The sequence below is a fragment of the Aythya fuligula genome, chromosome 1 (genome assembly GCF_009819795.1).
Source record: "Aythya fuligula isolate bAytFul2 chromosome 1, bAytFul2.pri, whole genome shotgun sequence".
NCBI classification, from domain to species: domain Eukaryota; kingdom Metazoa; phylum Chordata; class Aves; order Anseriformes; family Anatidae; genus Aythya; species Aythya fuligula.
Window position 1 is genome coordinate 143,041,685 of NC_045559.1, and position 13,526 is coordinate 143,055,210.

A 13,526-nucleotide genomic window follows, 5' to 3' on the forward strand; every position below is an offset into this window, starting at 1 on the left:
GTCAGCTCTGCTGGGCTTTGTACAAAAGCCCACTTCACTAACGTAACCTGTAATTTATAAAATCTCCGGAAAGGGTAAACTGCATGTGGACTGAGGGGTGGATTGCTGATTAGCCCGCCACACAAGGATCAGATTTGTGCAAGGATGGCCACATCCTCCTTTGACTGAGATGTATGAATAATCTTTTAAAAAATGAGATAACAGAAAGATTTTTTAGATAAAAATGTTGCCTGGCCACCCAAAGGATGAGCAAACAGGAGCTTGAGGCCTCACAGTGCTCACATGCCTTCAGTGGAACAGAAGCGATGCCTGATAACAATGCTCTCTCAAAATAGTTTCCCACTCAAACTTGCTTGAGTTCAGTGGGAGTGACCTCCCTTTTGCCTCAGAAAAAGGACAGCTTTTCCCAATGCATTCAAACATCTCAGGGTGTCTGCACCAGAAAGGCACTAGATATTAAAGTGACATTGACAGTCTTTTGCAGCCAGTGTTACTATGCTGTTTATGGCTGATCTGGGGCATGCCATTTGTCTCCCAGAACCTGATCTACAGATAGGCAGGGCCTTAAATTTTATAAAGAAACATTACCTCATGTGCAGTGATCCTAAATCACCTAGTCATGCTAGTTGAAAAATAACCCTGTCTAGAAAACTCTCTATATCAAAAACAACTTGCCCCAGCAATGAAACTGACCCCTGGATATCTATTAAACAAGCATTGTGCGGTATATGGTGAAAAATGAACCAAGTTTCTTTCGATTCACTCAGTCCTGTGGATCTTAGGTGTTTGCGAATAATAAACTATTCTAGCAACTTAGATTAAACATAAGGAAAAACATAAATTATTCTGTAACTATTGACAACAACACAGACAAGTTAAAATAATCCTTCTGGAGGTACTAGCCAACATCTAATGCTGTTGCCAGCAAACAATCATACTTTACATGAGAAACTAAGCCAGAAAAAAAAAATGTTCAGGGGTTGTTTGGTGCTCTATTTCTTCCTTCGCTCTCCTCACACTCATAGGAGGAACAGAAACTCCACCCAAGTTTTCATCCTAGTTCTGTCTGAAGATCCAAGCAGGTGCACAGTCATCAATACAGCCCAGGACTGAAGACATTCAAGCATGAGAAATTCTCTGCCAAGTTTCTTTCTCCTGTTTTTTTTTTTTAATTTCTTGGGTAAGTGCCCAGACACCAACCCAACCTCTTGCTCTGCTCAACAGAATCCATGTGAAAACAGGTGTGAGTAAATAAGAAAATTAAAGGAAATATCTTGGCAATGTTTGCTGTTGAGATTGAAATCTGGCTTTTATCTCTTCTGACTGATATTCGTAATTGAGATTATTTGTGTAGCCTCCTCTTAAGCAGAATGTTCCTCTGACCAGATTTTGGAGCTCTGAAGTTTAGGGCTAAAATATTCCTCAAGAGAAATCCTGAAAACAGTAACTAGTTCCTGGAAAACTGCAAGATCAGCACTAGACTTTACTAGATCAGTTTGAATAAGTAATGTATAACAACCTTTAGTTAATCATCTATCTGTTTCAGGTTATTGATCTGCAGCAAATTCAAATCTTCAGCAAAGAATCCTAAGAGTGAAAAGCTCCAGGAACAAAACACGGAAAAGCCCTGGAAATATTTTTTGTGAGTATGAGACCAAAAAGATACAATCAGAAGTTTCTGTTCTTCTTCTTTAAGAAAGAAGGGTTGGGTCCTATGTGCTGACTCCAGTGGGAGCTTTTAGTCTCTGTTCTCTTTTGAATCGCATCCCTGATGACTTTTTCTTGCCTTTCAAAGGCCACCAACTTACAGTCAACATTTTACACAAATATGTTTGCTAAAATATTTAAAGCTAGAAAGAATGTATTTTTTTTTCTCTTTCTGTATCTGAGTATATGGAGTGTTTTTTAAAGATGCTGAGAGTTACCAACAGCAATATGCCAAGCACTTCTTAAAGATAGATCCAGATTTAAGGAGCCTAAATATGGACCCAGATAGGTCAAATCACAGGCAAAGAAATCAAAAGATATGGAATTCATTCCGTAAAAGAGAACCTGAGAATGGGTGAGTAAATTTGGGTATTTTTTTTCAGAGCAAACATTAATTTACAAGCCTTTCATTCCTCATGCAGCACACAATGGCCCTAGATAAAATGGAAAAATTGAATCTGGAAGATAAAATGATTCGAACTGAGCTGCGTGAATTGGAAGGTATTCCCTTAACAGAACCAATATGCAGCATATGGAATCAAGTGTGGAACTTCAAAGCCAGACCTGACGACCTTCTCATTGCAACCTATGCAAAAGCAGGTTTGTGTGTAGAGGAAATTGAATAGAAAAGTTTGGGATAGTTCTTACTGTTGGAATGGAAAACTATATTTTTCTATTGTGACTGATAATTTTTAATCCCAAAATAGACTTATATTTCAAAGATGTGAAGCTCTGCCAGATGTGGTAAGCCACTTTTGACTTCTTTGGCAGAACTAATATCAGTGTATTACTATTGAGGTTCACACTATCAAAGCCTGATTACATATTTCCTTTGATTTAGATTATATACATACATATTAATGTATTATAGAACTTTTACAAGATTTAAGGAAGCTTGGTACAAATCATCATTTACTAAGAAATAATAGAAGCCATTCAAGTATGAATTGTATTATGAATATGGCAAATGACTTGGTGTAAACCTGTACTGACACCTGCAAATGGCTTACTTATTTTAAAGTAATAACCAAATTCACCTAATAATTTCAGCCATTAAAATGCCCACCATTAATCTTAGCTATCTGGTATTTGTATTTTTATTTATATTTATAAATTGGACACAACTCATTAATATTTCTCTTCTTCATTAGGCTATTTATATTTATATAAAGGAAAACAATGAGTAAGAAGCATCCAATATTAATCTTGGGTGAACAAAAACAGTTTATAGGATTCAAGAACAGACTGTGTAACATTAGATGATCACAAAAAATTAATGACTTGAATTAGAAAGAATTTTTAAGTGTTGTTTCCAGCAGAGGAAAAAAAATTAAAATCATTATTACTGAAAATTAATTACTTTTGAAGGTAGGAAAAAACAGATTTTGCTGAAAGCTTTTAACTTATTTTGGGTATATTGAAAGCAAAGACATGCTATTTTAATCAGTCGGGATTAAAGTATCTCAGCCATTGAACTGAGAAGAAATAAAGTTAGGAGTCCATTTGACACTACTTTCTATCTGCCAGAGCTGCACCCTTCAAGCATCTTATTAAGGATTGAGTTTCCTGCCCACGGTGCTTTCTAGGACATCCCTTAGTCTGTTCCCTAGATGACCTGCCACAGTACCTGAGATGAGATGTAGTTAATCCAGTGACCACAGCTATAGGGGAAAAAAGGCACCCAAGGGACACAATTTGGTATCTCTTACAAGACGTTGCATTAGCTCAGGCAGATGAAGTAAAATGTTGTGCTGAATTTCATTAAAGCATTTCAAACAGGAATATTGAAAATACTGCAACGTTTTCATACGACTTTATTTCATACAGTCAAACTGTATGAAATTTTTACTCACTCAAAGTTCAGGTATTTAATTTTTTCATTCAAATTTTGAAAAGAAGAAGCTGTATTAGCTGTTTTTTTTTTTTTGTTGTTGTTGTTGTTGTTGTTTTTTTAAGGGATGAAAATTGGGATTTCAAATTTTCAAATACTACAGTCTCCAAATTGTATTATGTGAGTTTATCTCAGAGCTTTCCTCATTACTGTAGTAGTAGTGGAGGGTTTTTCTGTTGGCAAGAATAAACCTGTCCAAAACAGAATCTCAGAAACATGTCTTCAGAAATGACCTGTGCATTCCTAGTTATGCATTTTTTTCTCCATGATTATCTCTTTACATTTTGTCAATCATGTGCTGTGCTGTTCCTTCATTCTTTGAAATGGTGTCCATCCTTCTGGCTTTCAGTTCTCTAGCAGAAGAGACTCTCATCTCTCCCTGGGAGAAATATCTAAACATTGATATTTTCAGGTACCACATGGACACAGGAGATAGTGGATATGATTCAACAAAATGGAGACATTGAGAAGTGCAGACGTGCCAGTACTTACAGACGCCATCCTTTCCTTGAATGGTATATGCCAGATCCTTCACCTAATGGTTACTCAGGTGAATATCAAAAAGAATAGGTTTGTATTTCAGACAAAATGAAGCAAAGCAAACATCCAGAACTGATGCCACATTTTTTCTGGGGAAGGTCCCGCTTTCTCTGCCCCTGCACTAAGTGCTATGTCAGGCATCAGGGCACAGTTCAGCTGGCTTAACACAAACATTGAGCACTACTCAAGCCAGTGCAAGGCTGACAGATAGGGCACAGGCCCTGCTGAAGACCATGCTGGTCCAGAACATCTTCTGAAAGCTGCATACGATAGATACTCACAGCACCTAACACAGCAGCAGATGGGCATCACGTGGCAACATGGGTGCAAACTGATCCCCATCCTGTGACTAGGGGCAATACGGAACGGAAACCTATGTCTTGGATATATTCCCAAAATGTGGATGATGTGTTTTCTGTAGGTTTGCTAATTGTTTTAATTTGCTATTGTTTTAAGTAACTGCTGTTAAATTCAAGGGTCTAGTCATCACAACCAGCTACCGGGCATTCAGGGAACTGGCAGGCCTGACTCTGCAAAGACAGCTCCCTGCAAGACCCTTCCCCCAGCAAGGGACTCCCATCCCACACAAACCATTAAGGCAGACTCTCTTCACGTTTGAAGCCAAAAAGCTTGACTGACTGCAGCAGAAGTGCTACTTTTTGTCTTCTAATCCAGACTGTGTTGACATATAGAGAGACACAAAAAAATGATAGAAGTTGACAGAGGATGCTAGCAAATAATTGAAAGAGGTCATGACAGACATTTAAAGTTGGGGAAAAAATAACATATCTTCACATATCCCCAGATATTCTCATAGGTTCCCATATATCCAGAACTACTCACAATCTACTCTGCATACAATCTGAACTTCATCCATCATTCCCCCAGCTTCTCCTTGTGTGCTATCCAGAAAGTCTAGTCAGCAGAGTTATTCTCATTTCCTAGGAAAAACAAACAAACAAAAACAAAACAAAAAGCAAACAAACAAAATAAACACTTCTTATTTGCAAAGAAAAGGGAGATCATTAAATATTGTGAAGGAAAAATATTGGGTGGGTAAACATAAATTAGTACTCATTATTATCCTTTGGGATGCATGGCTTAGACATGGGTCCAAGAAAGCAAAGTGAAGATATGAATGAATGTTCTCCCTTTTCTTCTTGAAAACATAGGTACAAAATCCTCCAGAAGCACTGAAGGTGCTTATGCAATGTTGTTTATTTTACACTGCTACCTAGTTGCTTTCAAGAAGTCAGTCAAAATCCCACCTATGAGAGTAGCAAAGAAGTGCTAGCAGAATTTAAAGAACAGGTCAGTTCTCATAAAACGTTATTCCACAGGCCTGGAGTTAGCTGAAGCTATGCCTTCTCCACGAACAATGAAAACTCATCTTCCTGTGCAGATGGTGCCCCCCTCCTTCTGGGAACAAAACTGTAAGGTAAGGTTGAAGAGGTAGGACTCTGCCTACTTCAACTGGAAAGAAAGTGATATAAAATGGGACTCAATATGGTTTCCAGAGTCTTTGTGAAAACTAAACGTCTCCTCACCTATCTTCCCTTTATTGTGCAATGTCTGTGGGAAACTAAAGTTATGACTGAATTACCTAAGTTGGATTTCAGAGAATGGCAGTTTCAAAGCAAAATCTCTTAAGCCTGTCACTCAGGCTCCAAGAGAAAACACTCTTGCAGTTTTCTCTCAGGAGAGGCTCAATATCTATGTCGCAGCCATGTGTAAGCTCATATTTCTCTCTCTCTTTCTCCCTCTCTCTCATTTTCATACTCCATAAAGATTATCTATGTGGCAAGAAATGCAAAAGACAACCTGGTGTCATACTACCATTTCCACAGAATGAATAAAGCACTTCCTGACCCAGGAACCATGGAAGAGTTCATGGAGAAATTCATGGCTGGAAAAGGTGATAAATTGCAATCAGTTTTATAAGAGATTTTGTTCATTTTTAAAAATGCACGACACTGATTTATCTATTTCAGCTACAGTTTGAAATCCAGTGCTGACACTCTGTGGAAGAATATCCACTAGAGGTGTTCCAGTAGTAGTTTCATTCAGAGGGTTTTATAGTACCGAAAAGGTGAATCCTATCTTTAAACTCACATTTTGAAAAACAATTGCTGCTTTTTATTCCACTATCATTCAAAAACATATATGATGATTTTAAGGTAATTTCTTCTCTCTATAAGGTTAAAAGAAACCTGCTTGGAAGACAGCTGGGAAGGAACAGCAGCTTAATGGCTGTATTCTAATGTGACACACAAGAATGTAAAATTTAATTTTGTATAGATTGTGAGATAGATATAGATTTGTATGAATTGTAAATATAGATTTGTATGAATTTGAGCTAAGAGAGTTTTTTTACCTCAATTCACCTGTCTAAAAATCAGGCATCTGAACAAAGACAGTCGTCTAGCTAAGGACAGACAAGCCCAGAAACTGATTCTTCCTCTTCTAAAAGAGATGCTGATATCCAAAAAATAAAGGCTGACCATTTCAGTTTGGGTCAGTAAAACTTCCATAGGTCCTTTTTTTTTTTTTTTTTTTTTCACTATGTAGGCCTAGAAACACCACTGTTGGGATCAGCGTGGGAGTCTCATTTCTAAATGAGAACTTGAGTCTTGTGTTTGATGGGCTGAGCTTGTGAGCCCTCTGTCCCAGTGCAGACTTTTATAATATAGGAACCTCTGTCTGAGCTAGTCATCTCGGTACTTGCTAGAGAGAAACAGGCACTTCTGATAGCACACTAAATAGTTAAACCAGTTAGGAGCACAGAATAATGCAGGTGGGAAGGGGCCTTTGGTGTCCGTCTGGTCCAACTCCCTGCTGAAAGCAGGGCAAATTAAAAGCAGTTTTGTCCAGTCAAAAACATGAGCCACATTCTGGAAATGTCTCTTTCTCTCCATCAAAAGGGCAGCCTAGATTTTTCACTCAGATGTAAGCGTCTGCAGTTAGACATCAATCCTGCTCTGAGCATCCATATGCCTAAGGGATTAATAGCATGAGTGCTGCATTCAGTACAGAGCACAGCAGTCATGGCCACAGTGATTCAAAACCAGCTAGGAAACACTCAGACACTGGTTATGGAGGAAATGTGAGGGCCATGGGTACCTAAAGACAGATCAGGCATTTACAGAGGCTGCTGCTCTTCTCTTTCAGTGCTCTGGGGCTCCTGGTATGACCACGTGAAAGGCTGGTGGAAGGCAAAAGACAAGCACCGTATTCTCTACCTCTTCTATGAAGATATGAAGGAGGTAAAGACTGAATGTGTGTTTACAGAGCTTTGCTTGAAACCTGAAAGTTCAGTAGATATAATCTACACTCAATAGTTGTCTATTATAACATTAGCTGTATCAGACTTCTCCCCCTGGCAACAACCAGTGTTAACACTGTGATTTCCTTCCTTTTCTTGGCTCAGCATCTTACCCCATTTTCTTCTCCCTGCAGAATCCAAAGAGAGAAATTCAGAAGATTATGAAGTTTATGGGGAAGGACTTGGAACAGGAGGTTCTTAACAAGATAATCCATAACACCTCATTTGAGATAATGAAGGAAAATCCCATGGCAAACTACACTAAGGATTTTGTGGGATTAATGGATCACTCAGTTTCCCCATTCATGAGAAAAGGTACTGAGGTTTATTACTGGTATCAACTCACTCTTCCTGGTTGTAATTCTGCCTTGAAATAATCCTTCCCTTCAACTACAATCCTCTAGTAAGTCGTGGCTAATGGGCTTCAAGAAATACTCGTAATTTTTATTTTTATTTTTTCTATAGGAGTTGTCGGGGACTGGAAGAATTATTTCACTGTGGCACAAAATAAGAAATTTGATGAGGACTATAACAAGAAAATGGCTAACACATCTCTTGTGTTTCGTGAGGAATTGTGATTATTAGTAATGGGAGTTATTCTTTATGATCTATCGGCCTTTCCATTTTATGTATTTTGCTTCTCCTTGTGCCCCTAATGTTTCAATATATTTCTTTCACATACCACTGATTTTTCGTTATGATGAGAGTGCCCAAATTATGAGGAAGTCTTGACTGGTCTATCTGAAGAAAATAATCCCTCTCTGGATACTTGTCATTCAACCCTCCCACAGTAACTTTTAGCATTAACTAAAATATTTCAGACATGTTCTGAGTTTGTGTCTTTATTAAACTGCAGCTGGCATTTTCAAATCAACCTGGCAATTTCAAATGAGAAATTAGGAACAAAAAAAAAAAAAAAAAAAAAATGTTAAAAGAGTGCACAAGGTATGGGCATTATATGTCATTCCCATAGTGTGCAAACAGAGCAACAGAATTGCAGAAAGTAGAATTTTTTTTTTCCTTGCTTTAAACTGGACATCATAAATATCATTGAGATGAAAGCAACATTTCCAAAAACACCAAATACCCATTAATTCCACTGACAAAACTTGCTAAGGAGCTATATAGAGGTGTTTATCTATATTCCATCTGTGGAGGTAGTCGTTCTTACTGCATCAAATCAAGAAGCTCTTGCCATTGTTGCCTTTTGAAATGGATATCATCAACTTCTGTAAACATCTGGAAAATCCTGAAAGTTGCTATGAAGCAGGACAAGAGTGACTGCAGCATACACTTGCCTCTTCTCCACCTTTGCAAATGCGCAAATCAAATGTATCATTAGCACCTCCTCCTCCTCTTTGCTCTTCCCTTGACCAAATATGCAAACAGCCTAATGAGGACTTTTAATTGCAATAGGGCCTGGTCAATATTATCATATAATGCCTTAGCATTAGCACCAGCACTGCAGCCATACTTTGGTAGGAAATTAATTTAAACAATCTATAGCCCTTTCGTATCATAAACAACTGTTACCAACCCACTTCTGAAGAGTTCCTGTTTAACTGCATTTACACTCTGAATGCCGGGGGAAAACTACATAGACAGCCACAGCTGGAGGAAAATTCTGTTTTAGTCTCTATAGCTAAACACAAAATGTTTGCTGGGGGTATTTTCTCTTTGGTCTGTGGAAGGTTCCTGGGATTTAATAATAGCAGCCACTAACAGCACACACAGACCATTTCAGGCTAGCGATTTAATCTAAATATCTAAATTGAATGCAGTTCTCTAAAGGGCATCAATATCAAGTTTAGAGACAAATAAAAGGCTTCCCATTAAATGTGGAAGTTACATTGTAAGCTCCCAATCCAATGAGTTTCCCTTAAAAAATGCAGGACACACTGGACCTAGAAGCAGGCATTTGCTATACAAGTGCAAATGTAGGTATTGGGAGGGCTTTAGGTCAATGGAGATTCCTGCCTCCATAAAAAAGACATTTCTGTAAACCAACTACCTGAGAAAAAATCACCTAGCAGAGGTGCTGCTGTTTGCAGCAAAACTAAATACGAGCCTGGGAAGCTTTCTGTGGCTTCTCTAGTTTTTGTTCATTATTAACTTGCTGTCACCAGAACGAGGAAAAGGCGTTGCCTGTTCTATGGCATTTTTTCATTCTCTTGGGTCACTCCATGAAATGACATGAGTCAGCTGTTTGTCAATCTAATCCTCGTTCAGGGTCACAGGAGCCATCAGTAAATGGAAAAAATGCTTAACTTAGTAGTTGGGTGACATTTTAGCAGCTGAGCTGTACGAAAGGTCACATGCATAGATGACCTATTTGTTCCTCCTTTGAAATCTCTCCATCTATTAGAAGGACAAAAATGCTGAAGGTGACTGCGGCAGGGTAAGGGTGATAGAGGCTTGAGTTATATTGGCTAAGTCACCTTTACTCTCTCTTCCTTAGGTAAACCTTCACCCAACTGGAATTCAGCTGCTCTGAAAAAAAAAAAAAAAAAAAAAAAACAGATAAAAAGTAACACAGGTCAGAGAATACAATAAAGGGAAAAAAAATAACAGAAAGAAGAGAAGCAACTACTGGATATGTGGGTAAATAAAAACTAACTTTCCTTACCCTGTTGACATTATCCTTACATATTATATATATAAATTCAAAGACAGAAATATTAACCTTTATGTCAAAATATAGCAGGCCTGGGAATAGAAAAATGGGGTGTTTCTGCCTTTTATGCTCTGTTAAGCCAGCACAGCCGACACAGATCAACCTGTGGATTCAGTCATAATTTATAATGTGCTATTAATTGAATATTAATTCTCTGTAAAACTACAGGGAACAATGAATTGTTGTAAATGACAGTAAGCGGATCTGTAGTTATTGGGAAAGTTTGGAAAAGGGGTTCCAAAAGTTTGGGAAAGGGTTTGAAAAATAGCTTGCATGAAACCCTCAGTCAGCCTGAAAAAACAGTGTTTTGTTGTCTGTTATCACAGTATTACAACAGAGATGTGCGCGTGCTTCTGGGCAGATAACTGGAGGGTACCTATATCTAGAGTGCCTTTAACTTCCATATCTTTATGTTTGTCAGCTGTTATGCACAGAAGAGCCTTAAATGATGTATTATACAGAGACTGTTCACTAACAGTGGCTTCAGGGGGTAAAAAGCTTAATTTATTTTGATACTGTAAATCAATGAGCATCAGCAGAAGGAGATTTTGTACATATTTAACTAAATTATTTCATGTCAATCTGAACTACTGTCAAGCTTCTGGTGCTAACAAGTAACTCTCTATTTACTGTGGTGATAGAACTCTGTACAGAGCTCCAGTCAGACATATGCCCCGAGCATACACTGGTGCTTTATTTTTGTCCAGTTACCCAGAAGTATGGTTTTCCTGACTTTCTTACAGAGGTGCAACTTCTATGTCAGCTTAAATAGGACTCGTGTCAGTGTAGCTGAATGCAACCCCACAGCAACTTCTTCAGTGCTGCTTGTCTCTTTTAAGAAAGTGTACCAGCAGAGTTTTAATAGCCAAGAAACTTTGTTATTAATCTCTAACAAATATCTGAAAATCAGTGTTCATTAATCCATGTAATCTGTTTGCATGTGCCTGTTTTGTAGCTCTGCACTAACAACTACCAGAACAAATCCCCCTGCTGGAATTAATGAAGGTTCCTGCTTTGATAGAGAGTTTTTGCCAGGAATTGCTATATGAATTCTAGCATAGTCGTGATCTCACTGTACCTTTGTCTTTAGGAACTAGGCCAGCCATTTTACTTTCAGGTGGAAGGCATCCATTTACAAAGCAGAATGGGAGAAGCACCAAGCTTAAAAATAAATAAGCAAACAAACAAACAAATAAATTAGAGGCAGAGAAGCAAGCTGTTCTATCTTAGCTAGCATTCAAAGACGGAGGAACACTGCTTTACATTCCACTAATTGTACTGCAGATGATTTGCTTCCTGCTTTGGATTGAAAGTTATTGTTTATCCAGTAGGAAACCGACCATTGACAGAGACTAGTTTTTATACCACTTGTCCTGTCTTTACAGGATAAGAATATATTAGCCTATAATGTACACAATATAAAATTTTTTATAATGATCTGTGTCAACATGCTCAGAAGGAACCTTATCTTTCCAACAAGGTTAATGATTAATTCTGGAATTTTCCAGAGTTTTGCTAACATTGTATTTCAAACCTGGATTGAAGCTACCACCCTGCTGTCTTTGATGATTTAGACAAGCCCTGGCTCAGTGCAGGCTATAGGTGAGGGAGGCTAGAAGCACAATGAGAGAGAAAGTCTAGCACTCCATACTTGTAGGATGCAACCCAACCAAGCCTTCAGGCCTGAAGCCATGGGCTTACGCTGGATAACCTGTCTCTGCCTGCCCTCCAGACCAAGCACAGACTTAGGCACTGTGTAGGTGGACCAGGAATGTCGTCATGCAGCAGTGTCCCGTGGTTAATATTGAAGAGGCAAATCAGTCATGGATCATTTTCTAGAAGGGCCTCAGCACAAGCTACTGCAAGGGCAGGTGGTATTTATAAGCAGTGTGAGCACAGACTGCGTGAAGGCTCGCAGTTGAATTATGCACATCTAACCCATTCGTGGAGACACAGGGATTATGTCAAAAGCAGGCCACTCAGGGTCCTTCTCTGGCACGGGCAATACAGGTAGCAATAAAGGGGCAATATAGGTAGGGTCTGAGGCTGGACATCTGAAAATAAGGAAGCTATTAAAAAAAAAAAAAAAAAAAAAGATAAAATTGGACCTCTTGATTCACAATAACCTGTTACTGTGCCAATAACCCACAGTAATCTGTATTTGCTACTATTTCTGTTTGCGGTTCGAAGAGCTTTTACGTTCAGTCAACAATGGAACAGTCTTCTACAGCCAGACCCAACCCCAGGTGCTCAAACAAAATGTTAGTTTCCTTGTTTAATGATAACCTTTAAACAGGCTTGGTGGGCTTTGCGGTTTAGTAATAGAACACCAGACTGTACCTCTCATCTCTGCAATTTCAGAGCAGAATTAAGAGCTACATAAACATTTTATTTTTTATTTTATTTTTTATTTTTTTTAAATACCTAAGGAAACCCTTCACACATAAAGTAGTATAGAGATAAATACAGAGGTCAGTACTGCCCCTGCATCCTACAAGCATTCAGAATAGCCTCCCCCTTCACACCCTCTTTAATCCACTATATCTGTACAATTCCACTGCAGTGGGAAGCTGCTAAACCCAAACCCACGTCAGTATGGCCAAAGAATTTATGGTTCATTTGCACAGGGCAGGGAGAATACTTCAAGTTGCCACACAGGGGTGAATAGTTAACACACTGTAAATTCATACCCTGCCTTCATTTATACTAATTTTGCATGTACAGAACCCACAGAAGTAACTCAAAGCAAGAGTTAGCTTGCCTGGTGTGGTTCACAAAGGAAAGTTTGTCATCCACAGAACTGGCAGGAAAGGCAGATTCTACAGAGCCAGTATTTAAAGCATTAGCTCTGCAAGCTGGAAACATTCCTCAGGTGCAAAATTACAGTAATTTTCTCATTTTGTTCTCTTCAGAACATTCCTGCAGGTCTAATAATTCCAATGCTACTGAACAAACATCTACACACTGCTTTAGTGGAATAACCAACCACAGTCCTGTGGAATTTGGCCTTTCAATGAAAGCAGGATTTAAAGTTTGTTATCCTCTGCCTCCACACATCTCATAAGCCTCCTGGCAATCTTGTTTTACATAAACAATGCTATTTTAAAAATGAGAACTAATTATCTTTACAAAGATAATAAAATTACAGAATACACAGAACACATAAATTATTCTTGTTTTTCTCACTTATCTGGTCCCAAATTAGCTGCATAGATGCAATTTTACTGGCTCCTTCTGGATAGATAAGATAAGATTCACAATCTGTTTAAGAAAATTATGTAAGACTATTGCAGGTATGAATCAGCATTTTCCCCAAAAAATATGAAGCAACTTTACTGTAAGAAATACTTGGTTTTAACAAATTGAAACAGTCAGCAGTCAAAATCTTCAAT

The 13,526-nt window shown here is 38.3% G+C and overlaps 1 protein-coding gene across 1 annotated transcript; it reads left to right on the top strand.

Moving 5' to 3' along the window:
• The first annotated feature begins 2,135 nt into the window (after positions 1-2,135).
• On the top strand, positions 2,136-8,038 carry SULT1C4 (sulfotransferase family 1C member 4). The gene is made up of 7 exons (XM_032206227.1): positions 2,136-2,307; positions 4,011-4,148; positions 5,479-5,576; positions 5,927-6,053; positions 7,307-7,401; positions 7,595-7,775; positions 7,926-8,038. The coding sequence occupies exons 1-7, from the start codon at positions 2,136-2,138 to the stop codon at positions 8,036-8,038; spliced, it is 924 nt and encodes a 307-aa protein (XP_032062118.1).
• Positions 8,039-13,526: the final 5,488 nt, after the last annotated feature.

Coding starts and splice junctions, on each gene's coding strand:
- SULT1C4 (XM_032206227.1), top strand. CDS start 2,136: ATGGCCCTAGATAAAATGGAAAAATTGAATCTGGAAGATAAAATGATT. Junction 4,149..5,478: donor TTCACCTAATGGTTACTCAG/GTGAATATCAAA, acceptor GTTATTCCACAG/GCCTGGAGTTAGCTGAAGCT. Junction 7,402..7,594: donor TCTATGAAGATATGAAGGAG/GTAAAGACTGAA, acceptor TTCTCCCTGCAG/AATCCAAAGAGAGAAATTCA.